General features: G+C 33.1%; 1 protein-coding gene across 1 annotated transcript in view; it reads left to right on the top strand.

The window, feature by feature from the left end:
* Positions 1-27,808, top strand: part of LOC145279723 (uncharacterized) — a 125,759-nt gene that overhangs the window by 16,225 nt on the left and 81,726 nt on the right. Inside the window, exons 2-7 of the mRNA XM_080131013.1 lie at positions 14,895-14,995; positions 15,906-16,118; positions 17,000-17,130; positions 19,493-19,598; positions 22,462-22,622; positions 27,058-27,180. Coding sequence (XP_079987139.1) covers positions 14,920-14,995; positions 15,906-16,118; positions 17,000-17,130; positions 19,493-19,598; positions 22,462-22,622; positions 27,058-27,180 — 810 coding nt within the window. The 5' untranslated portion in view covers positions 14,895-14,919. The remainder of the gene's footprint in view (positions 1-14,894; positions 14,996-15,905; positions 16,119-16,999; positions 17,131-19,492; positions 19,599-22,461; positions 22,623-27,057; positions 27,181-27,808) is intronic.

Genomic DNA, 27,808 nt, shown 5'->3' with positions numbered 1-27,808 from the left:
TCATATCATAATGTGAATATTCGTTAAAAACTAAGAAAATATAATAAACATTTACGATATCAAATCGAGGTGGTGGTGAATTTGGGAAGGGACATTATTATTATTATTATTTCTTCACTCATTAGGAGTTGTCTCACAGGCCATTATCAGTGATCGCTCACGGGCAGTAACCTGTGTTGTTCCCTGGTGACGGAGTGACAACAAGTCTCCCCAGATTTCCAATGTTCTCCACCTTTTGACCACGCGTGCAGATGATTTCACGTTATCGCAGCAGCCGTTGTCGTTGATTTCTCGTTGGCATCGGCCATTGGTGTTTCCTGGGGTTTGGGTGACAAAATGCTTCCCCAACTTAACAGGTTTGAACTGCACACTCCAGTGGAGATCTGGGTAGTACTCTCCCACCTCGGTCTTTCCATCCTCCCTGACGCTTCACATCTACACCAGTTTATTATTAATATTATTATTATGATGGTAATAATAATAATAATAATAATAATAATAATAATAATAATAATAATAATAATAATAATTCTGATTTCGTTTATCAACGTCTCTCTGGATTTCCCTCAATCCCGGTTCCAAACCAGGAGCTTCAAAGATCAAGGTTTTCCTAAGGATGTTGGTGGTACCTACAATAGCAGAAGTCTGAAGGCCGCCTAAAACATCAGGGATTCGTAGTTTTTTCAATTGTCCTTTCAGACGACTTGATACTACTCCTATCGTACCTACTACGATCGGGATTATCTGTGTTTTAACCCCGTGTATACACCTTATCTCCAAGGCCAATGGAGCATAATTGTTCAACTTCTCGTTTTCCTTCTCTCTCACATTCATATCACAGGGTACCTTTTTGATTAATTACGACTAAATCCGGACGATTATGTTTCAATTGCTTGGTCATTATGACACTTTTGTCCCACCATAATTCTACATTTCCATCCTCACTTGTTCTCACTTCATCAAGCACCTCCTCAAACCATTTTCCAGCACATTTCACCCCAACTTCTTACAGACCTCCCAATATATCGGGAGTCCCATGCGATTGTGTCTTTTGCGGTACTCTCTCTGGGCTAATCCACTACACCCTGATGCAAGGTGCGCAATTAACCCTGAGGTCTTACCACAAATCCGGCATTCTGCAGCAACTTCCTCTCCTAGAACCACTTTTTTGAACACTCGTGTTCCTAATGCCTGCTCTTGTGCTGCACAAACAAAAGCTTCAGTACTCTTAGCCAGATACCCAGCTCTAAGCCATTGCCATGATCTTTCATCAGCCACTTCTGATATATCCTGGAAGAACCTTCCATGCATTTTCTTCCTAGCCAGTTCCTCTGCCTTTTCTCTATCCATACGTTTCACATAATAAGCCTTGATCTCACATACCTCCACTTCATTGCCTACAACCTTAAGCATCCACTCCCAACTTCTAACAACATGCTCCTTCAATGACATCTCCTCAGTTCTAACACAATCTTTTACACTTTTCAATCCTCCCCCACCCTCTTTCCTCTTTTGATACAACCTCGCTACGCTACTTCAAATATGGAATATACCAAACATTGCTAAAACTTTTCTTGGCATACAACTCCTTGTCAGACCATTATAAAATTCCCGCACTGTATCTCAAACACTGACTGCCAATGCATTCACCGCTTTAATCAGGTTTCCTCCATACAGTTTTTTTTTGGATTTTAGGTTTTCTTATTTCCATTTGATTATCTGGCATTTTCTATTGTTTTTACTTTTTTAACGATTACAAACGCTGTTTTTTTTTTCATTGACCGAACAATTATTGTTTTTTTTTGTAATATCTTTAATTTTTTTATATCCCAAATATTAAGATTTTATTAATATTTTCACTTATTTTATTTTTTCTTTAAACAATTACAAACCCCAATGTTCTGTCATGTTAGATTTTTAAAGACGAGCATCACTTTTTGATTATATATATATATATATATATATATATATATATATATATATATATATATATATATATATATATATATATATATATATATATATATATACATATATATATATATATTATTATCATTATTATTACGAAATTTTATAATATAGATTAGACGAGTATCCGCAATATAGGGTATGCTATTGGGGTATTTTTTTTAGAATTTATTTATTTTTATTATTATTATCTTATTATCGGCACGAACTAGCATTCCGTATATTTGTTACAGGGGTATTTTATTTTATGAGGAATATAACTGCCGGCGAGAGTATCAATTTCCCATCCCAAGTTTATTTATTTAGTTATTAAATTGTTAAGTAAAAGTACAGAATAGTTAAGAACCCCCCTCTTCAGGTTTTGCAGATTATTTAGAAAGCCATTCTTAATTTAGAGGCTACATTATAGCTTAAAAAGAAAAATAAAACAAAATACTAAAAGAAACCCACCCAATAAACGTTATCATAACATTTATTGGGTGAATTTCTACAAGTAATTTGTTTATTTTTATTTTTAAGTCATTATCGAGATTCCAAATATATAACCGTAACGCGTCGGCCATTTTTTTTCTTGTTTTCACGTAACGCTCAACACTTGCAATTTGTAAACAAATTTTGCCAATTTTCTGCAATGTAACATTTTTTTAAGTGATAATCTTTTTGGGGCAAGAGGATTAAAAGCAGTAGCCGCCAGCGATTAAATCATTGAATTAAGTTTCCATTTTCAAGATTTAATAAATTCAATTGAATCAAGGTAAATAGGGCAATATAAAATTTTATTTAGGCTTTCTTTCAGATTATTATATATAAATATTTATTATAAAATAATTATTAAATAAAACAATATAATTTTTCTTTTCGGTGCTTCTATAGAATTTGAACTTAACTAAACCGACTTTTTCTAAACTTAAGCTTAGGTACTTACCCCTATTTTAAACCAGAGGAATAGGGCTTAGATCGCATTTCTCGAACTTCTTAATTTTTTGTTGTCAAAGTGCCATTTTTACCTAGTTATTCACTTTTGCCATTTTTACCGGCGCCATATTTACCATGCTATTTTTTCCGGTGCCATTTTTACCGAGCACCAAGAATAATATATAGATATTTTATATTAACTCTTATCTTGATAGGGGGATGCCCAATACTATATTATAAACTAGCAGGACCCGTTAACCGGCTTTGCGCGATGGAAGCATGCCCCCTCCCCCGGATTAAAAAATTAAAGTACGGCTGTTGTTTTTTTAGTTGCCCTACCCCAAACCTCCTAATGTTCAGAACGGCTTTTGGAATGGACACCGCCAACCTCCCTATGTTAAGAACGACTTTCTAAATAGATATCCCATTTTGTGAGTGGGGGTTGGTTTTTCAAAATAATTGCCCGAAATGTAACCTTGATAATCACTGTCAAGATCTCCACGCGCAAATACTTTGAACCAACAAGAAATTTGGTAGTTGCTGTGTCTAAGGTAAAAATTTATATTAAAAAGAAAAATAACAACTGGTGTAATTGCAAACATATAACAAATAAGTGTTCTCTTATGCAAAGTAAATAAGTTTTTAATCTACATGCATAAAATATTGGGTAAAGGGTATGTTTATTTTTTTGGTGAGGTTGAGGAATAACTGCACGGAGAGGGCGTTATTTATCGTAAAGTAGTTGTATCCGTCAAATGTAAATAATATTTTCTGAATCAGCAAAGAGGGAAACCTATAAAATTCGTCATTATTAAGGAAAGTTTTAAGTAGGAGGTAAGGTAAAAAAAAAAAAACTCATGTAAAAGCAAACATACAAAGGATGGGAGCGTTTGTAGAATAAGTATATAGCGCACATGCAGCAAATATAGATTTCAGGGTATGGTATTTTTTTTTTGTGTGTGTGTGGGAGGGGGGGGTCGGGATGCAAAGTTTTTTTCGAAAGGATGAGATGTAGGTAAAATATTTTCGCATGTTTTTCTTTTCCTTTAAAGGTTTCCAAAATGTCTTACTGTTAAAGTGTTTTCTATTCAATAAGTCTAACGAAAGGCTGTTCTTGTGAAAATTCTCAAAGGACATAAAGTTTGAATTTGTCCGAATAGTCTTGAAACAATTGTAACTAACGATGAAATACACTATTTGTTGTTATAACCCATTCTTTGAAGTCTTAGTTTTTGTTAAAACAATATATGAATGCTCAATTATGAAATACGATAATTTTGTAACTTACAGTTTAAATCATCTCTTTTTTGCTTAAAACTTATTGGTATATGAACGGTTACTGAATTTTCAATTATATAAACCCAGTAAAATTCGGAATACTATAAATAAGACTATATATATATATATATATATATATATATATATATATATATATATATATATATGATTCAAACACAGTAGTGTTTGAATATATGGTTAAGTGGCAGATTTAGTCATTTATAACTGTGTTAACGTTTCACTCATTTTTCGACCAAATTTCAAACAAGTATTACATTTAACTTCTCAGTTATATTATTAATTTTTTTCAATTTTTGTTTAGTAAAACGAAAGTTATTATGAATTTACTGGTGTTCAAAATCGCAAAAAAAAAAAAAAACGTAAGGAGGTAAGCGACGTTTTTATGAATGGTTACCATAGCAACAACCATGTCGCTTCAGCGACTACTGTTGCTAACAATTCGCGAAAAGAGAAGTAACAAGTGAAACGGAGAAAATTAAAGAGAGATAATTGGGGGATTTTACTGAAAGCAGACGAGTGCCGTACATTGTTATTACATATGTGTATGTTATGTTTATGGGGGCAAAAAATAAGACTGAAACCGAACAAAAACAAGTGAATTTACTAGAAGCCTGGAAAAATCATGAATAACAATAGAAAAACGAGAACACGAAAAGTAATATGATCAAGCTTAAACATGGAAAAGTAAAGAACTAGTTGTTAAAACTGGAACAGAAAAGGACAAGATATTCTACTAAAAAATATACTAAATTTATAACTTAAAATATTGCACCATTAAGAATCTTTTTTTTTTTAATTTAATTTATAACATTATATAATCAATTCTTAATGCTGCAATATTTTAAGTTATACATTTATTATACTACTTTTCATGCTCTCATTTTTCTATTGTAATATATATATATATATATATATATATATATATATATATATATATATATATATATATATATATATATATATTATAAGAAAGACGGCTCGCGGCACTCTGAAGCGAGAGTCTTAACCATGACATACAGAGCTGGAAATGCAACACTTGTGAACGAGTGCTTTGGTCAAAAGCTGGCTATGTCAACCAACTTAAGTCGCACAAAACTCCTATTCAGGTCAACTTTGCACCTATTAGTCCGAACCAAACGATCTTTTTAACATGCAGCAAAGTTTACAAGTCTACTGCTGGTCTGAGAAGACATGTGATTGTTCATAGGAATATCCTTCAACCTCCAGAGGAAGTCAACTCGATGGAAATTGCTCAATTTGTATGTCACATCTGCTTCAAGATGTGAAACTCTGCGGCGGGAGTGCCGAGGCATCTGAGATGGCATGGACGACAAGATTGGAAGAACTCAATGTGACGGCGATCATCTGGAAAGATGCAGCAATCATCATCATCATATATATATATATATATATATATATATATATATATATATATATATATATATATATATATATATATATATATTACAATAAAAAATATTTTAAGCTCCCCTCTTTGGGTAGAGCACTATCGTAAATAATCTCACCCGCTACTTAATTGGCTGAAAAATGCGAGGCTCGCTGTTTGTTTATAAGCGGTTTGAGCACTATAAAATTGATGGACGAGTGTTTGTTTAAAATAAACATTTGGCGAGGTTAGTTGCGGGCACCGTTCCAGTGGGTCGATCGGTAGGACTGCTGACTATCAACGCAGTGGTTCTAGGTTACATCCCGGCTTGGGAAAGGTGCTAGTGTAACGGCACTGATGAGTTGCGATACAAGAGTGAAATTTGAAAAGGTAAAAAAAAAAAAAAAAAAAAAAAATTCGCGTTACAGTTATTTGGCTTCAAAGTGTTTAATTCAACACGTATCTAATTTAATTTTCAAATTTCACTCAACGCTTTTAATGGATAGACTACCCAGTTTTCAAACCACGCGCGACCACGCGTTATTATCTGGCTACATATAAATCCGCAGCTAACATCACGTGGAATCAATTTACATTCTTTTTTCTTCCACTCGACACCATGGCGAAGAATAAGAGAATATATATATATATATATATATATATATATATATATATATATATATATATATATATATATATATATAGATTGAAAAAGGAGTCTATCTCCGAAATATATCTCTCTCTTTAAAAAATAAACACTCGTCTATTTTATAAAGGTAAAAAAAAATTCGCGTTGCAGTTATTTGGTTTTAAAGTGTTTAATTCAACACGTATCTTATTTAATTTTCATATATGTATATATATATATATATATATATATATATATACATATATATATATATTCAACACTTTAAAAACCCCTATATATATATATATATATATATATATATATTAATGTTTGTTTATAAATATGGTTACTTTAAATGTATACCGTTTTCGTTTAACGGGTCTAGATTATTATTTTAAAACCAGTCCCCGTTAATTTTGAGTTAATCTCAATGTATCTATTTAATAGATGCAGAGCATGTATATATATATATATATATATATATATATATATATATATATATATATATATATATAAAAGAGTTTTCAGTCTACTCGAGATTTGACATAAAGGCTATTGAGACTTAGGAAAATCTTTTTAATCGGTTTTTGGCCAGAAATTTGGCTGTCAAGGGGTCAAAGTTCAACGAGTTGATCTTTGAAAACTCTACCGATCTTCTCCACCAATTTTGGGTCTAAACACTTGAAATTTTAAATGTATGTTCCCTGGATATGGATCAAACTTTATAATTTGATTTGAGCCCCAAAATAATAAATATCAAGGTGTCAAAATTGGAGTCAAAGTTAAAAAAACATTTGACCTCTGCGGTTTCTACCGAATTAGTCAGCCAATTTTTGGTATAAATATTTGAAATTTTACATAAAGTGTATTCAGACATAGGGCAAGCTTTTAAATCGGTTTTAGGTCGAAAATTAGGCTCTCAAGGGGTCAAAGTTCAAAAGATTTGACCTTTTCGGTCTAGCAAACTAGTCAGCAAATCTGGGGTTTGAACATTTGAAATTTTACATAAAGGATATTTAGACATGCACAAGATTTTAATCAGTTTTCGGGCGAAAATTTGCTTGCCAAGAGGTCAAGATTAAAAGAGTTGACCTTTGTAGACTCTACCAAACTTCTCCGCCAATTTTGGGTCTAAAAACTTGAAATCTTATATATATATATATATATATATATATATATATATATATATATATATATATATATATATATATACTAGCAAAAGTACCCGTCCCTGACTGGGTTAAAAAACAGTATACAGAAAATGGACTCTGATTTATTAAAGTATGATAGGTTATGAAAAGGAAGGGTTGTAAAGAGATAGCTTCGAATTTGGGGGCATCAAAACCAAAGCAAAATATGATGAAAGTAAAAATGAAATAGATAAACCCCATAATTTATTATACCATACCTGCTCACACTGAAACAATTATCACAATATTCTGTGGATCTATATTAAAAAACCTTGTCCGAAATATATCTCTCTCTTTAAAAAATAAACACTTGTCTATTTTATAAAGGTAAAAAAAAAATTCGCGTTGCAGTTATTTGGTTTCAAAGTGTTTAGTTCAACACGTATCTTATTTAATTTTCATATATATATATATTCAACACTTTAAAAACCCCTTTGTGACATATTTCCATTCTATGGAGGTCAGGCGCGAACAAACAACCCATAATTTTATTATACCATATTTCTTCAAACTGAAACATAATTATCAAAGTATACTTACGCAGATAGATATGAAAAGTCTTTATTAAAGTCTGTGTCTATTTCCATTCTTTGGAGGCCCACAATTTTATTATACCATCCCTATTTAAGTTAAAACATACTTATCAAAGTATTATTATGTACATCTATATCAAAAACACTGGTAAACGTTTTTTTTTTTTAATTTTTTAATTTTTTATTTCCATACTTTGTGGACCAGGCGCGAAGGCAGACCCCACAATTTTAATGAATCATCATTATGCCAGATGAAACATACCCATTCCTGTGTCTCGATACATCTATCATTATATGTGATCAGTTTTCTATAATAATCAACCATATAGGAGCCTATTCGTGACCAGACACATACACAGACGTTCAGCTTATATATATATATATATATATATATATATATATATATATATATATATATATATATATATATATATATATGAAAGAGAGAGAGAGAGAGAGAGAGAGAGAGAGAGAGAGAGAGCGATGAGAAATATTGCCTTTTGTCGACCTTATCAATTCGATCATTTGTCCTAATATCTCCGATACCGCCTCAATTTAGTTTTAAAGAAAAATGTTTTATTGCGAGTCAGTCAGATTTTCCGCCAAACGTGACCGCAGCCATAAAAACACAAAGACGTCGTTGACAATGTACAGTAGTTGTTATTCTGACAATTTATTCAACTGACCGTCTTTCATGAAAGTAACAATCAAAAGAAATTCAATCAGTCGAATTACAAAGAAAATAAATAAGAAACAAGAAAAAGGCGTCCCTCCCGCCGAAAAAGAAACCGCACGGCAAAAAAAAAAAAAAAAAAGAAAAAAAAAAGAAGAAAAAAAGAGAATTCAAAATTGGATTGTTGAATGGTGAATGAGTTGACTGAAAATTAAAAACATTAATCATAATTACTTTTTATTCATAAGTACAAGCCTTTATTCATCGTCCTAACGCAATGTTAAGTTCACATCAACGCGGATATTAGTTTAGAATTTCTGAATGCGACAATATAATGTGTATTTGTAGAGACTCGCTTAAGACCAGAGGTTTCAGATTCGCGGCCCGAGTGCCAATCGCGGTCCAAGAAACGCTATTTTGTAACCTCTTTACCTGAAATAAAAACTTGATGTTATTTTAGTCCGCAGCCGTTTTCTCATATAAACCTAGGCGTTTTATATTTTTAAACATTTGTGGGCTACAATATTGCATGTTGCTTATAGCAACAATGCAAATTAACAATTGGTCACTTGTAAAGTTTTAATCAGATCCCGAGTGATTTCTCTGGCTTTGATATTTGATCATTTTGGGCGACAATAGTGTAGTGTCTGTGGACTTTGCCAAGGACCACGCTGACATTCAATTTAAATTGGGTATAAAAATTATGTTTGAACTATAAAAATGTCGAAATATCTTCGTTTCTTTTGCTTTATCTTCGCATTCCGTTGTCTTTACTGTTTTGAGATTTTCTTTTTCTTGTGTGTGTGTGTGTGTGTGTGTATGTGTGTGTGTGGGTGTGTGTGTGTGTGCACGCGCGTGTGCCTCATCTCGGAAGAGTTTAGTTCGCACTTGTTCTTTGTTGTTTTATGAACGTTCTCGTTTTTCTTTCGTTTATGAATGTTCTCGTTTCTTTTTAAGTGTTTTGCTTCATTTCAAAGTCATTTCTTTGCCTCGTAGACTCACGCGAATATTTTGTATTTCTTTTTTTGTTAAATCCCTTCGCTAGATTATTTATTTATTTCATTGTTGGTTTTATTATTACATTTTTATGTTACTATTTTTCTTGAGAAATTGTTTTTTTTTTGTATTTTCAAACGTCAAGTGTCACCAGTTATGTAGTGTGCCTATCGAACGCCGGGGAGTCACCAATTTGTACAGTAGTCCTTGGTCTTCGTAGAAGCTATTTTGGATGACGATAGGGTCTTGGGTATTGCATGCGTATAAAATAGTAGTAAATGAAACATAAAACATTTTTCCTTTACTATTCTTGCGGTGTGGCAAAATAGGAAAAATTAATTGTTTTGAGAAAGAAACGAACAATGTGTTAAATTGAATTAAACGAACTAGGATTTATTTCGTGAAGAAACAAATGAAAGAAAAGGGTACAGCACGTGTTTAATTTGGCATGCGTCTCTCGCTGTTAACTGGTGAGAATGAAAGTCTATTGTTGTATATATATATATATATATATATATATATATATATAGAGAGAGAGAGAGAGAGAGAGAGAGAGAGAGAGAGAAAGAGAAAGAGAGAGAGTGAGAAAGTCAATCCAGTTTGGCGTGTGTCTCTCGCTGTTAGCTGGTGAGAGGGAAAGTCTATTGTTGTAGGGAGAGAGTGAAAGAGAGAAAGTCAATCCAGTTCATGGAGATAGAAAGCGTGTAAAGTGTACGTATAATCTGTTGACTCTTGCCCCACACATAGTAGCAGGTGGTGTGAGGCGCGCGGGGGGCGCGCGAGCCCGCGCGCCCCGAAAGGGACCGGTTGGTCCGTCGAACTCTCAGGTCGGAAGCCGAATTGAAAAGGTCCGTCGAACTCTCAGGTCGGAAGCCGAATTGAAAAGGGGGAAACAGCTTATGTCTCTTGCTCTTGTAGTTGTGTGCGCGTATGTGTGCGTACATGTATGTAAGTTAGCGTGTGTGTGTGTATGCACGTGAATGTGAGTGTATGTACGTGAACTTGAATATATCTACGTGTGTGTACGTGCGCGCATATGTTTGTGTGCGTGCATGTGTATGACAAGAAAAATGGCTTGAGATCTGAACGCGTGTTTTTGTGTGAGACTAGAAAGGGCTCGCACACTATCTATCAGTGCCTAAAACAAAGCGAAAATTACATGAGCAAAGTTTCTTTCCTAGAACGGCTCCTCTGTGAAATACAATATCGCAGAGCTGCTTCTCAGCTGACTATATCTGACTGTGGTCGTTTTCAAGTCCAACGTGAACATGTTCTTAATGGGCTATCCTCTAAAATAAATTACCCTATCCAATTTCCACTATCACCGATCATCGCCGTATCCATTAACCCTTATCCTTGAGTAACCTCAGTGCTTTGATAAGCGGTGACTATATGATAAAAAATTAACCAGGTGGCAAGTCTTACCTAAAATATAAACAGAATTTTGTAAATGCAAACATTGAGGAAAAAAAAAAAAACACGCGCAGACACACGACATTTTAGAAGAAAAAATATATACAAGAGATAAGGACATAAAAGTAATTTGAGTTAGTAGTCACAAGTCCAAATGTTCATGGTGTAAATATCATGCGTATGTAAGTAACATACGTATGTGAGTATTTGGCAACGTGGCATTGTATATGTGTGTGCGTTGGCTTACCTTGTTCTTGTTAATGCTTGTTATTAGTAATTATTTTCTGTTCGCCCGACTCTTGTGTAGACCTGTATGCTCGAAACGAATAAAGCTTGTGGAAAACTCATTGAGCTTTCCACCTTCTCCCATCAAAGTTTCCATGCTTTTAGGTTTTGGCTGTTTGTTTCTAACTTCGCCTCGGCTTACTATTTTCACATAGACGTGTTACTTTGGGGGGGGGATGATTTTTCATTGTTTGAAAACACTTTCACAAGTTCATGCAAAAAACTTCCTTGCTTTGGGGATCTATAAGGAAATTGAATTCCAACAAAGCAAAGAAAGAAAAGGTTTAGCAGTTAGAGCCAGTTGCTTTTAGTGTTCGTAGGAATCACTTCCTAATTCCGCTGCCACATGTTTTTGGCAGCTCATATCTGTGTGAAAAAAAAAAAAACTTCTTCGTAGTGAACATTAATAAGTCAATGTTCAGGTTTAAACTTAAAGATAAGCATCATAAATTCCTTCCCATCGAACGCAAATGTGGCTTAACTGTGTGAGATGAAGTAGCACAATGGCATAGAGAGGGGGGGGGAAGAGAATCAAGCCAGCGCCCCTCAAATAGGAGTACTCTGGTGGCCTATTAAAAACTGCCTGGGCAGTCCCGTCAGTATTCCTCGATAGCAGGCGCCTCAGGCAGTAAATAAACTTGCTCCACCCTAATGAGGAGGCAAGACCTGGGAATATGGACCTCCTATGATTACCCAGAACCAACACCTCAGTTCGAGAGATGAAAGACCACTGAAACGACTCAATCTGCGTCAAACTGATTGCCGTCAAGAAATTTTTGACTGGTATATTCTAACCAAGAATCTTTAAGTTGCAGAGAAACTGATTATTTATCTTCCTCTAACCACGTGAAGGTTGTGACACAAGGTCAGAAAGTCGGATTTGTTGACGTTCATTCCGCATAAATAAGACTGTTGATAATTGGTTTCCTTTCTGTACATAATTTTGGATATGGACTTCCCAGAGGGCTAGTGACAGACATTTGTTTTTTTTTTTATACGATTGGTGATATTTTAAACCGTTTTTATTAGCTAAAAATATGTTTTCTTTCTATTTATTTTCTTTGAATTTGGAACCGATTTTATACACAAATACGGAACTCATGCTCATATTAATACTAACAGGCCGCCTGGCATTGTCCGGTCGTAAAATACGCATAAATATATTTTAATTTATACAGAAACTGAGACATGTGTGTGTGTGAGTATAATGTTTTTTTCTAAGTAGTTCACTGCTTGTAAGTAATAAATAAATAAATAAATAAATAAATACTCGAGCTTATATCAAAGCCAAAACCCAAAGACAGTGAGTCAAGTACGATAACCATTAGATCAGCTTGATACGATCTTTAAAAAGTGTTTTAAAACCTACTTATTACTAACATAAGGAATCTCTGCTGTGAACGATTCACGCATGCGCATTCTTGAAACAATTGACAAATAAAAATCCAACGACCCTGTACGTGCCAATTTTTCAATTTCGACCCCTTAATAAATAGCCCTTTCTTCCGGATGAAAACCGGGGTTTCACATGTGTGAATACTCTATATACCAAATTTCATATCTGTAGATAAAACATTGTTCTCCCACACATTCTCACTTTTATATATATATATATATATATATATATATATATATATTTTTTTTTTTTTTCTTTTCTAGAATTCACATTCAAACAATAAATGGGAGATGTATTTTAAGCAAAAAGTAAACCATATTTTTAACAAAATTAATTTAATTTCTATTTAAATTTACTAATTATTTTTAATTTAATATTTTTTCAATTTGTTAATTTGTTTTAATTTACTAATTTTTAAAAAGTCTAATATTTATTTTTAATTTATTAATTTGTTTTAATTTATTAATGTTTAATTTACTAATTATTTTTGAATAAGTCAAACATTTTTTTGTGTTCATTTTCCTCTATAATGACGGATCCATAATTATTAAACCGTAGCAATGATTTAAAATACCTGAAAAGTATTTAAAATATATAATTTTTTTTTCTTGTTTCACAAAGTAAAGATATTAATCAACTCTTACGGAAAAAGAAGATATTAAAAGTAAATGTTTAAAAAAAAGAGTGGAAAATAATTATTGGTATACACAGACATGGCATAAATAAATAGTGACCTAACAGAAATAATTCCGGTGTTGTCCAGAATTCAACCTCAAAAAATTACAGAAAAATGTGAATCATGTACGTACCCATCTCGAAATGAAAATGTCACGTAAATTGATCAAGTATTTTTTTATATAGAAAATCTTTTTTTTAACGATTTTCAGTGATTAATAAGTAATCGTAGCCTTTATAAGGTTGAATTTGATCTGTATTTCTGGAGATATTGTTATCGGAAAGTAACCAGTAATAAATTTTAAATATGGGAGATCGTACCTTCTACTTTCTCATAATATTTGATTTTCTTAGTAAAAAACAAAAAAAAACAAAAAGAAAACTGCTCGATCAATTTATATGATTTTTGGAATATGACAATTTAGTTCTGTGTCGGTTACTTATACCATAAAGATTTTTTCTGCATTTTTGTTTTTAATTAGGTTGAATTCTGGACAAGGGCCAATAATTCGTACATGTTTAAAATTTTTGCTTTCTTTGCTGACGACTACTCTTAACCATGCGAATGTTCACGTCATTAGCTAGAGAAAATCAATATTATCTTGCCTAGATCGATTAGGAGACTCTGGTAGAAGTTTTCATTATTAAAAGTATCTGTAGTGAATTGTAATCATACAGACGAATCCTCTATTTCTGAACAGTCAAAAGGAGATAACACAACCAAAATTATTTTCTTCTAAGAAGAATACCCTTTCGCCCACGTAAAACAAATAGCGTAGTGCTCAATGCTTTCTCCATGTCAAGCCCGAACTAATTTTTGTTTTTGCGCATATGGATACAGAAAACAGGCTACAATTTTCGAGAATATTGCAATACCGACTATAAATACCGTTTCGCGGGTAAAACAAATCAGTTAGTGACTTTCGCTCTTTGCCCCGAGCTTCATCGTAAGATGTAAAATGTTTTTACCATGGATTTCGCGCACCTCGGAATTAACGCACGTGGACGACTACCCTTACTAGGAATTTCTACCTTACTAAGTAACCATGAACAATTTTCTGTCGAATTTTTCTCTTTTATCCTGACACAGGATTTATTTTTAACTTTCTTCACTAATTATTTACTAAATATTTCTGGACATTCTCTAAAAAACATGGACTTTAATTACACATTGAGGATCACTATCCTTACTATTCTTATATTGGTCTGGGCGACCAAAAAGAGAGTCTATACTCCAACTTTATATCCAATAATTACTGTCGTAAATAAAAATAATTTTTTCATACATGTTCGAGTTGATTGCTGTTGTTGCTCTTGAGTGTTGCATTTCTCTTTTCTTAATTATAAGGGGGTCTATAATATTTAAATGAATATTTAAATGTCATCGATAACCCCTTTGTGTGTCTATTTATTTTTTTCACATGTGTGTACTTATTACTGTTTTTAACTAAAATAAATTATCCGGGAACCAGTATTTCCCGTTGTCAATTCTGTGTTTGTCATTTGACTTGATTCCAACAACATTGTCTGTTTCAGAGAAAGACGGCACGGCAACATCGCGATGCCGGACAATTTCAATTTCACAGTGTTCTTTTGTTTGCTATCGACTTTCATCTTTGCTGCAGTAATTATCGCACGTAAGTAAGAATTACATTTCTTTTTGGCATATCGACATATGCATCGGCCGATCTTGAACAAGTCAGACTTGTTTTACATCTTTTGAAAAAAAAGAAGAGCAATTAAAATTTTGGTAGAATTAAAATTAAAGAATGTGTAAGTAATTTTTTAAAATAATGAAACAAACAAAAACCAGTAATTATGAGTGAAACACTTCACTAAAAATGAAAGAATTGTCAAAGTCTTAATAAAATTTTTCAGTATTTATTAATGATTAGCGGGGTAAAGTGGCGCCCGGTCTGGCTGGGTCATAAAATGCGCTTAAATATATTTTGCTTCATGCAGATTTCGTATATATTATTACAGAGACAATTCTCTATTGAATATTATATTGTACTTTTTCTTTTACATAGGCATCACCACTTATCAAGACCAAGAGGCCACTCGAGGATAACGGTTAAACAGTGTACATTTCTCCTGACAATGATGCACCCGGGATAAATGTTTTCGCATGCTTTATTTCCTTTAAGGGAAATGTCTTTACATAATGTTCTATTGTTAAAGTGTTTTTTATTCAGTAAGTCTGAAGAGAGGCTGATTATGTGAAAATTTTCAAACGCCATAATGTTTGAATTTGTCCAATTAGTCTTGAAACAATTATAAATAACAATAAAATACACTTTTTGTTGCTATCAATTCTTTTTTTGAAGTCTTAGTTTTATTAATACAGTATATATATATATATATATATATATATATATATATATATATATATATATATATATATATGCGCGTATGTGTGTATTTTTGGAGAGTGAGAAAGAGAGATAGATAAGGAGAAAGAGAGATAGAGAGGGAGAAAGGCGGTTGTAAAAAGTCCTTTGCGTGTTTGTTTTACCTGATTTCTTTGTGTCTCTGTTTCGTTTTCAGATGACAGTCCGCCGCGAATCAGCATCAACAAATCGTTTGCAGCCGAGATCGAAGCAACGTTCATCACAGAAAAATACACAATGGCCATCAACGAATATTTTCAGGCTGGAGTCGCTGACCTCCCCGAAAAGGGGTCTATCTTGCAAACGGTTGAAGGGACTGACGTGAGGATCGTCTTGGAATATTCCACTAATCGATTGTTTATTGTAGCAGGTAAAATGGATTACTTCCCCCTCATTTTCATTACTTCTGACAAAGAAGTTATGTTTTTAGGCGAATTTGTCACTATTTTTGTTTGTTTGTGCACACTCTAACATTCACATCGCTTGACCAATCGTCATCAAACTTGGTCAACTTATCGGTCATAGTCTATCATACGACTGCTTTACTATTAAGAAATCTACGCCATAGATCAAGGTCAAGATGATGGAAAAGTTGAAAGTCACTCTTGGCGATAACTTCAGTTCTATTCATCGTAGAGATTCACTTCTTAGACCATATTATAGTTAATGAAGTTCCGTATTTAATATAATTTTGAAAAGTTCGGTTATGGTCTAAATTTTGACAAATAATTCTCTGTGATAACAATAACAAAAATTCAAAATTTCAGTCTGTTCTCATTTTTGAAATATCAACATCCCCACGACATAATTTTGGAGAATATTTTATACAATATGAAAGGCCTAGATAATATTTTAGCTCATCGTTACGTTGTCAGGCGAATGTACACAATCTCGCAACTTACTTATATTCTTGTTTAGTTATGGAATCACTAAACCGTATGTTACCTCAAATATCACATTTAAATTAAAAGTCGGCGTGTAATTATAAAAAGACTCCCACATTTATACGTAACTCTCACTTTTGCTTCCCCGTTCAGCCCTCTTCTGTCCCCGTTGAGTAGCCGTAACTAGGATTTAGTATCAAAAAAGGATAAAAAGAAAAGAAAGAAAAAAACCCTGGTTTAATTTTAGTGCCGTCAGCAGACATAGCCATACAAATCGACAGTCGATAAATACGTCTTTTCCATCTTCCATATTTAATGACTGGTGTAAATAAATAAAACTGTTTCACTGTTTTTTTTTTAATTGCAGACAACAAATGCCGTTTTAAGAATATAAGTGTTTATTTACCGGAAGTATTTATACACCCGATCGACCCTTTGGTTAAATACCCTCTCATCACTTCAAAAGATGCAATGCGTTTGATACAAGATACGAAGCCGGTAAATTGTTCCAGTTTTTAAACATTTTATTCTTTTTCCATTATTACTTGATTAAAAAGAAATGCATTTCTAAAAACATATGACCAAAATTCAAATAATGAAATCGATAACAAAGTTCGAGATAAATTATTTTTGGTATCATATGATGACATGTTTCCGACTAGCAATTATAGAAAAGATATAGGTTATCGCCTTTTAGTTGAGAAGTAAGTCACAAGAGGGAGACACTAGCTCAAAATTAGGACGCGAACCATGTTAGATACGGAGAGAAGTAAATGGTACCTGTAATTGCAAGGCGTTTCATTGTCTCCATGTAAAGGCTACTTTGAATTTTATACAGATAAGTACGCTATATACGAGGGGCGTTACATAAGTAAAGCCTCTGACCCACTTTTCATAGTGGTAGGACAACGGAACTTGGCACAGTTTATTGCTCTTTCTCAACATTAAAGACTATCCAGAGTTGCGTATTTCTCCCATTGTTTAATGCATCTCTAGAGACCGTTTTGTAAAACATCCCTGCTTGGTCCTCCAGCCACGACATGATTTGAAAACCAAGGCTGCATAATCTGGGTAATGCTTTCCTTTCAAAAGCAACTTTATGGGAAGAGATGAAAGTCAAAAAGTGAACGGTCAAAAGAATTAGGAGGATGGGGTAGTATTTAAGAGCCACACCTCTGTGCTTTTGATTTGGCTACATGCGCGTTGTGAACCGGAGCGTTGTCATGCAGGAGAAGGAGGGTACCTTTCCTGATCAGCCTCTTGATTTTGATATCTTCTTTTAATTTCCTCAAAAATAAAGCATAGTAGTCTCCTGTAATTGTGATGCAATTTGCCAGGAAATCTGCATTACTACCACGTTCTGGTTGCATGACCTTGCTAGTGAAGAACTGCATCTTTGCCTTTTTTGGAAATGTTGAGTCCAAGTGCTTCCACAACATTGACTGAACTTTGGTCTTTTGATCATAATTCAGGTTTTATCATACGTGATCAGTCTTTTGAAGTGCTTCGACTTATGTTCTTGGCAAATCGCCAAATTTCTCTTCGAGCACTCGACGCGTTCTCGCTTCTGGAAAAGTGTCAGTAACCTGGGAATCCATTTAGCTGACACCTTATTCATATGCAAATGGTCATGAATGATAGTTTACGCAGACTCTGTACTAATTTTGACCTCTTGGGTTACTGGGTCAATACTCACGCGTCGTACTTCCAAAATGGTGTCTTCAACTAGACTAACTGATGCGTCATCACTAACAGAAAGGGAGCAACTAGGCCTTGGAGCTTTTTTTCCACAGATTTTTGGGCATGTTTAAATTCCTGATGCCAGCGTTGTAGAACGCTAGCATCGTGAATTTAAAAATGCCCCAAAATAATGATAAGGCGTCATTATTATATGTTTCTTTTATTTCATAAAAAAGTTTCTTGGTATGGCATGCATCGCGACACTCAACAGGTTACATTTTAAACCTAACTCATTTCAAACACGTGCAAATCAAAAACCACAAGAAGTTCATAACTGTAATTTACTATATAACCCATAGAGATATAAATCATTGAATATGATAAATTTCAGCTCGATCAGACAACCGAGAGTGAATCAGGCGCATTACTTATTAAACGCCTTTCATACAAGTTCAGACAACAACATTTTTCTATTTCAAACATCGCAAACTCAAGGGAACATCGCCTGTTATTATTAGTGAGCAATCACTTATGCAACGTGTGTCGGAAGACCATCCATCCATGCTTCGGTTCAGTCTTGAAAGACAAAGGATACCCCTTAGGGGCAGTAGCGCGTGTAATTGTGAGGCAAGGGTTGCGCAACCCCAACCACACCTCTCCTGAATCGGCACTGTTTGAGTCCAGTGGAAAGGAGAAGATCAGGACGACTGGAAACAATGCCGAGATAAGCGGAAAGCACATACCGAACCTGAAAGTCCCAAATGGTAACTTATTTGGTACTGATCAAATTCAACGTTGCTTAACTTCGGTGATCTAGCGGGAACCGGTGTGTCAATGTGATTATGCCATCGGAAGACCAATGTCTTAATAATAATAATAATAATAATAATAATAATAATAATAATAATATATTCGTAGAAAAACCTCGACCTTTTTGGATTTCAATGTTGCAAACGCAACAGTATTTTTTTAGGCGCAAAGAAAGCAACATTTATTTTTTATTTTTATTTTTTATTCAGCTTCAAATATTCAAGATCAAACTTTGATTAACGTTTCTATAGTTTCTGTTTCTTTTAAGAAAACCATTTTTTGCACACATTTTCCAACATTTTTTTTCTGTTTGTATCTTGATTTGTTAATAATCCTGTTTTTTTCTGATCACATTTTACATTCTTGACAGGAAAAGGTAAACGACTCAATTGTGATTCGCGGCATCGAAACATCTCGATGGCGTTTCCCGTTGAAAAATGACGTCTCTGAATTAACCGTCGAATCTTATTTTACAAGTAAATTCATCTTTTATAATCTTTCATTTCTTAGCTTCAGTCAATGTATGTTTAGAAATTAGATTTTAAAAGTATCAATATTTAAAAACAATTACTTTGTATTTTCTTAGGTGTTGACTTCCTGATTTTATATTGGATTTGGTGATATATATTATTGGTTGTTCGTATTATTTGGATTCATCGATCCCCAAGGAACCATGGCGCAGTGGTTAGAATACTTGGTAAAATTCAGTTGTATAAGTTACATTCTTCTGAAGGTTGAAGGTTCAATCCTCAGTGTGCGCGACCGAAAACACAATTGTGAACTACTTAGAACTTCTATCCAGTGAAGGCTGACGGAACGTGGATTAAATAAAGAGTTTTGCTCGATATATCGTGCAGATTCCCGAGTTTGATAGAAAGATTCCCAAGTTAAAAAATTACATCTGGAGAAGATCGGAGATTTCATCGATCAAAATCTCAACGAAAAAAGCCATTATACCTAGCATATCAAAAAGAATTTCCAGATTATTCCAAAACGAGGATATATTTAATAACAAACAAGAATATTATAATGAAGCATTAGCTTGATCTGGATATAAAGGTGAAGTAAAATATATTAAAAATGTAAATAAAGTATCAGAGGAATGGAAAATATCAAAACCGAAACCATCACATGTTATTTCATACAATGTGGCAATGGGTAAATCCGATTATAAAAATAGTATAAAAAATATTAATTGTAGTAAAATAATGTTAAAGACAATATCAGTCTCAAAAATAACAACAGTAATACCACTAGAAATAAAAATAGACGTAGAAATTGCATTTGGTTTAATCCGCCTTACAGTGCACACATAAAAATAATTTACCAACAGAATTTTTTCAAATTATTGATAAAAATGTCCCTACCGAAATTAGTCTAAGTAAAATTATAAACCGGTATAATGTTAAATTATCTTTTTCGACTACGAATAATTTAGTGAAAACTATTATAAGTTCTAACAATGCAAAAATAGACAAAGAGACAAATGAAGGAGAATTATTAAATAATCAAAATATTGAAGGGAATTCATTTCGCAACTGCGGGGATATTGACGAATGTTCATTAGAAGGTAAATGTCTCACTTCCAATGTAGTATATAAATATGAAGTAGCAGATAATAACAGAACTAGAACATATATTGGAGCCACAGATCGTAGCTTTAAAGAAAGATTTAATAATCATACAGCATCCTTGAAAATACCACATGACAACAATAAGAAGGAAGCAACATAATTAGTAAATTGAATTAGGGAATTATAGAAAAACAAAATTGAATACAAATTTAAATGGTCGATATTGGGTAGTGCTAGTAAATACTCACCAAACAAGTCTGGCCGATGTAACCTTTGCAATCTCGAATCGTATCATACAATAATATCCAAAGAAAACGTTTTTAACAAACGCCAGGAAGTAATTCAAAACTGTTTACATAAATCAAAGCATACATTATCTCGACTAAAACATGATTAGAAAGTACATTAAATTAAAATTGAATTAACGTACTTAGCAAGAAAAGTTTATCTTGATTTATAGAGATCAATATATAAATAAATAAGGTTGAGAATAAAAATAAAAATGATAAAAATAAAGTAATAATAATGTTTAGGTGAGCAAATTACAGCACAGCAATGATTTTATGATAAATTAAACAGAAAATAAAAAAAGAAAGGGTATGAATTTTTATGTTGTACTGTATAGCATGATTAAAAAAATCATGATAAGATATAATTCTATGTTAGTAATTTGTAATTGGTTTAATTAGCTGTACTAAGTAACCAATGAGCTTAAATAAAACATAATTCGGAAAATAGATTAGAAGAAAATATATGAAACTATCATAACATAATAAACTGAGCATTTTCTCTATGGAGATAAATACTTTATATAAATATAATTAGCTAATTAAGATAAACAGAATAACAATGGTAAAATTTTATAAACTGATTAAATATGCCAAATGAATTTAGATTATGATAGCGTATGCGATGGCAAAATATATCTAAATTAATATTTAATATGAACAATAAAGGTAAGTGTGATAAAAAAGAGCATACAACTATATTATATAATTAGGTGTAGAGGAAAAATTAAAATATTAAATTAGAATAGGGAGTAGTAGTGGATGATTATATTATAACTTCTAGATTGATCGTAATGTTTAGAAATTTTAAAGTTCAGCTTGCTAAGTAAGTTAGTTTATAGATCGGAAAAATATATCTGTAATAATCATAATATTACAAATGGATTTATAGTAATCAGATTCCAAATATTGATCTAAAAATAAACTGTATATGTTGAAACAAGTGATTATTACTTGATTGATAAAGGGTTTCAAATATATGAGCCAAATGGGTTAATTGTTAGAATGGATGAAAAAACAATATTATAGTTATAATAAGGTATATCTATTGAACATCTATTAAGATAAACTATATATTTGTTAATATATATATTCATTGACTATAAATTGTCTATAAATTCATTTCGGAATTATAAGTTTAAGGTGAAAAAATACATAGAATATGAGGGCTAAAGTATAAGGAAATTGGAAGTAAACACAATCTATAATATTAGGTCTAAACAATATTTATTATATGTATATTATATAATTCATAATTAAATGATCTTTTCCCATGAATTTATATATTCTCTGAAACACTAATATTTATAGATTATCATGTGGCTATAAGATACGTAAGTAAAACAGTCGACAGTGTTTAGGCAGTTGAAGATATTAATAATCATAGAATTATTTAGTTTTGTATTGAAGCTAATTTATGACAGCTAAAACCTAAGAAAGAGTTTTTATTTTCTTTGTTGTTCTTTTTCGAATTGCAGATGGATGGGACAGTGAAGGACGGACCACGAAGCAAAACATTCCGGTCCGTTTCGATGTCTTTGGTCAATTGAAAAATAAGCCATTCCATGTTGTTTTTGATTATTATTTCTTCGAATATCGCGATGTATTTTCGTTCGACGAAGAGGCAGCTGCGTTCGAGGTAAGAAGCGAGATGTTTTTGACTAGAAACCATAAACAGGATTGCAAATATACGATAAGAGCCTTAAGCTATCAAAATGCTAAAATCAGACTTAACTATCGCAAATCAGCAAAAATTCTAATCTTAACTTAACCATAATAGACAAAAGAGAATGCTATTTAAAACTTAATTATGGCAGAACAATGGAAATTCTATTTCAAACTAAACTATGACAGGTCAACGAAAATGCTGTGTTAAACTTGACCATAGCAGGCAAACGAAAATGCTATTTCAAATCTAACCGTGATATTTTGAATATAAGTGTGATAGACCAACGAAAATGCTATTTCAAACTTAACCATGGCAGACTAACAAAAATGTTTTTAAACAGGTGTGACACACATAGCTACGAACAAAACCTCGTATAGAAATGTTAGGACGCTTCCTCTTTTTGGCCTTTTAGTCCCCACATTCCATAAGCGATGTTTCTGACAAAGTGAGAAGAATTGCTGTTTTCTGGGTCAAAATCTCTCCATCTAACACTTATCGCTGACTAGGTTTTGATCACGAAGTGGTATTTCTTTAGCTACTTACACCAAGTTGTTTCATTCTTTGACGTAAGCGATTTTCAAAAATAAATAAATAAACAATATTCACTTATTGTGAATTTGGCGCTAAAATGCTATTTTAAACATAAACGTTACAGGCGACGAATCTTCGTAAATAAAGGTGTAGTCGAATTTTTTTTCAAAACGTTAACGCGATCGACTGAATGAAAGACAAAGCATTTTATAGCGATACCTGGTCTTAATTTTCTGCACTTTTTAGTCGGATATTTTCAAAACCATTCCAATATCCAATTGTCATATTCTGCTACGACTTCTATTTTTTTCTGAAAGAAAAAAAAAACACAAGATATGTGTTTCATGCGCTATTATATACAGCCATAATATAGGAAACTTTGCTAACGTATAAAAAACCACCCCAAACCAGCGTGGCCATAGCCGAGATTGAACTCACTACACGAGTTTGTAGTGTAATTCAAATGTTCTCGGTAGCTGAATACTTGATGCTTCGTCAAGGCTATCAAGGGTATTTTTTTTTATCGTGCCACCATCACTAGATGCGGTACCTACCACGGCTTAAGAGAGTCCCATCTTCTCTCGAGAGAAAGATAGACCATTTTCTCAATCTGGTATTTTACCTCGCAAAAAATTGCCTAACTCCTTTCTTGATGATGCCTTCAGTTTGATTGGGACGGCACTCATTTAGTTCAGATATAAGTTGAGAATTATTTTAATAGGTATTATCTTTAAGACAATACCACAGATAAAAATCCGGGGCGGTGGAAGGTCGGATGAGTGTAAAACCTAATCAATATCATGCGTTTTACTGATGAGACTATCATCAAAGTGTTCTCGAATATCATTTAACGGCGATAAACAAAGACTGTTTAATATTCATATTAGAAACTTGAACAAGTCAGGTATACACTGAAATTTATTTGTTTCAAGTATTGCAAAACTGAAAAAAAAATGGATTTTAATAACAATTTCACAGATGGCATTTTATGGGGAGTCATCCTGAATAAGGAATAAAATATCGATAAATTTGCGAACAGGAAGCGTTTTGAAAAGTTCCGACAAAGTTATCTAGATTCTAATTTTTATAGCAAAATAAATAAATAAATAAAAAATAACAGCATAAAAAACGAGAAGCAAAAAAAAAAAAAAAAAAGAAATGAGTTTTTAAGGTTTAATCTTTAACTGTTTAGACTTTTATGTTCAATCCCTAACATATTTTAATATAATCTGGAAATGCACTGCGATGATAACAATTAAGTAAAAATTGTTATTTTAAAAAAATTGTACCTCAATTTATAGACAATCACTGTATCTTCAACAGGTCATCATATTTTTAGACGTTTAGATAATTCGTCAGCAAGACTAATTTTTGACGATCAATAAAACTTCATTTTATAATTGTAATTCAGTAGAATTGTCCCCCATTACTTTAGTGTAGTTGGAATATGCGTTGGTGAACCATTCTTAAAAATTGATTATCATTATTCGTAGTTTACGATCAGTTTACGAAATAAAATGTCAATTTTGTGACACTAAGGTTTCATTAAATCGTTTTAAAATGATGTAAAGTGATCGACGTGGATACAGGGTGATTGAGATAAACTTGACGCTTTCTTTTATAAAATAAGAAGAAAAAAAAACGCTATATCTTGGCAAAGTGCGCCTATAAAAGGATCTACTATACAAATGCGGCTGAATTGGGCTCCCTCAAGCGGGATCATAATATGGTGCACATGGTCTTCAGTATTTTTTGAGAGACGCCAGTACACCAATTTTATCCTGATGCTTGGTGTTTCGGGAATTAAGGTTGGTAACTTTCTTAATTGTGCTTCATACATAATAGTTCATGGGGTTGCAATCAGGCGAGTTAGGGGGTCAGAGTTTTATTTTCAATAGTTTCAAAAATTGCAGCGGCATTCACCTTAGGCAAGTTGAACTGGCTTGCTCCGAAGTAGGAAGTGTCGAGGGAATATCATATTCACAAGCAGTCCCCAGTCGCATGTATATCCCTGTCAGGGGAGATGACGATATTAGGCTTTGGCAGTTATTGCATGGAGGTGTACGCGTCCTCCTACATAAACGTCTGATATTCCCAAATCGTCACGCATCTGCTACTGACCAGGCACAACGTTGCTTAACTTCAGTAATTTAACGAGGACCGGTGTGTCAACGTGATTATGCCGTATACTGGGTAGTAGAAGTCGTCAATGTTCTCAGACAGCCACTTATGCGTTTCGACACACGACTGAGTTCTGCTGTCACACGTATGGCCATTCCGCAGTCATTCCCCCATATAGCGCTTGACAACAGCTGAGAGCAACTCAATATCGCCACTTCAATTATTTTCCGAAAATGTGGGGCGGCATGACATAGCTTTTGCTGAAAACACGCCACAAATCATCATAGTTTTAGTGAGCTTGGTTTTCCTGTAGAAGAGTAGCAAGTGAACTGTTGATTTACTTTCGGCAGCCTCCTTACATCAAGTGGTTTTATGCCTTGTCTTTAAAAAATGTGGCACAATTGGGTAGTAGAGTGCAGTTGAGAAAGACACCAACCGTATCGCAGTCGATACCAAGGAGGAGCTTGTTGTCAGGATGACACTGATTTTTAATATCTCTTGAAGGACACTGCAAAGACTACTTTTTCCAGAATAAGGTTCCGACTGGATGCCGTGAAAACTGTTTTTATAGAAAAGCCCAGGTTGGTTCTCAAACTATCACGTGACTTTGGAAATGAAGATTGCATCACTTGGGAAAGGCTCTTACTTTCAAAATCAAATACATGACTGGAAAGAAGTAGAAAATCAGAGGGTGCAAGGTGATGAAAATAAGTGAATGAGAGATGATTTCATAGCCTCACACCCGTGCATCTGAACTGACAACATTCACGCTGTAGACTGGAGATTTGTCTTGCAGAAGGATATCACTGCTGATCTTGCCCCGCTCCTTGATTGTGATGGCTTCTTTTAATTTTCTCAAAAGTGAAACATAATACCCTCCTGTAATTATAATACCCTTTGCCAGAAAAATCTGTTATCACTACTCCGTCCTAGTCCAAGAAGACTGCGAGCATGAGCTTGCAAGCAGAGGGCTATAATCTTGCCTTCTCTAGAGGTGGTGTGTCGAAGTGTTTCCACTACACTGACTGGGCTTTGGTCGCTGGATTATAGTGATAAATCCAGATTTAATCCTGCGTAATCAGTCTTTAAAAAAAAAAAAAAAGCAAAAAACTTTTCATTTTCTTGGCATCTCGAAATTCATCCTCGAACAGTCGATTGCTTCTTGAAAGGCTTCAGCAACCTGGGAATCCATTTGGAAAACACTTTATGCATATGCAAATGGCCATGAATGATAGTTTTCACAGACCCTGTACTAATCTGGACATTTTGGATTATTTGGCGAATATTTACGTGTCGATCTTCTAAAATATCAGCCTCAACCTGACTGACAGATGCCTCATCAATTTCAGAAAGGAGAGTGGTGGCAAATAATTAAAAGTGCTATGAAGATTAAAACTAGGCGAGTTCAGTAGAGAACTTTATTCTAATGCGTTTTATAAACTTATACGTGGTCTATTTTTGTTTACAAATTATAGTGTTAATTATTTTCTACGTTTATAAGTTTTTTTACTTTCTGAAACGGTAGAAAAGATAAAAACAATTTAACAAAAATAAAGATTTTAAAAATAAGAAATATAATGATAAAATATAAGCATTTAACATGCTATTAAAAACTAAAACAACTAAACAATATTCAAATTATCTTTGGGAGATTTTACATCCGAATGTAGGAGTTGAAACCGGAAGTGGAAACGCAATAATGGATCCACATTCTAAATAGAGATATTAAAACACTTTCCTATTTTATTCGAAGATGCCAACAACGATTTTCTGTGAAGGAGCTGACGCTAGAAAGAAGCTGCCAGAAGGTGACGAGATTTATTCTTACAGCGTAGAAATAATCGATGAACAATTGGATATGGTTGAAGTCTCAAAGGTAAGTTAAAAAGTCAGTTCTTGTAAAATATTTTTTGGCTTTGTAGGTGGTGGTGGTGGTGGGATTTCGTACCTTTTAATCAAGTTTGGATTTGGTCAATCAATTCGATTAAACTATTTCTAAATGTACCATATCATAAGACTGAAAATCAAATACAATTAATATATATAATTATAAAATTCTGTGGACATGCTTGCTTGCATCTTGTCTTCGACAATCGGTAGATTCCATCTTTTAAAAAATGAAGACAGGTGAATTTATAAATCTCTCTCTCTCTCTCTCTCTCTCTCTCTCTCTATATATATATATATATATATATATATATATATATATATGCCTGTTAGATTGCTGTAATCATGTCTTTGACGATCGAGCAATTCTATCTTTTAAAAAAAGGGATGGCAGGTGAATTTATATATATATATATATATATATATATATATATTTGAATATAATAAACTAGTTATGACCAAAGTTTCATTTCATTCGAACAAAACACTAAGAAACGGGGGCTAATTAGAGTTGGGGCCCGTTTTTTTTCGGGTCACCCTGTGTGTGTATATATATATATATATATATATATATATATATATATATATATATATATATATATATATATATATATATC

Source organism: Euprymna scolopes, chromosome 7 (assembly GCF_053919585.1).
Source record: "Euprymna scolopes isolate OS-2025 chromosome 7, ASM5391958v1, whole genome shotgun sequence".
NCBI lineage: Eukaryota > Metazoa > Mollusca > Cephalopoda > Sepiida > Sepiolidae > Euprymna > Euprymna scolopes.
The sequence above is the reverse complement of the archived record's forward strand: the minus strand, read 5'-3'. Positions and strand labels throughout refer to the sequence as shown.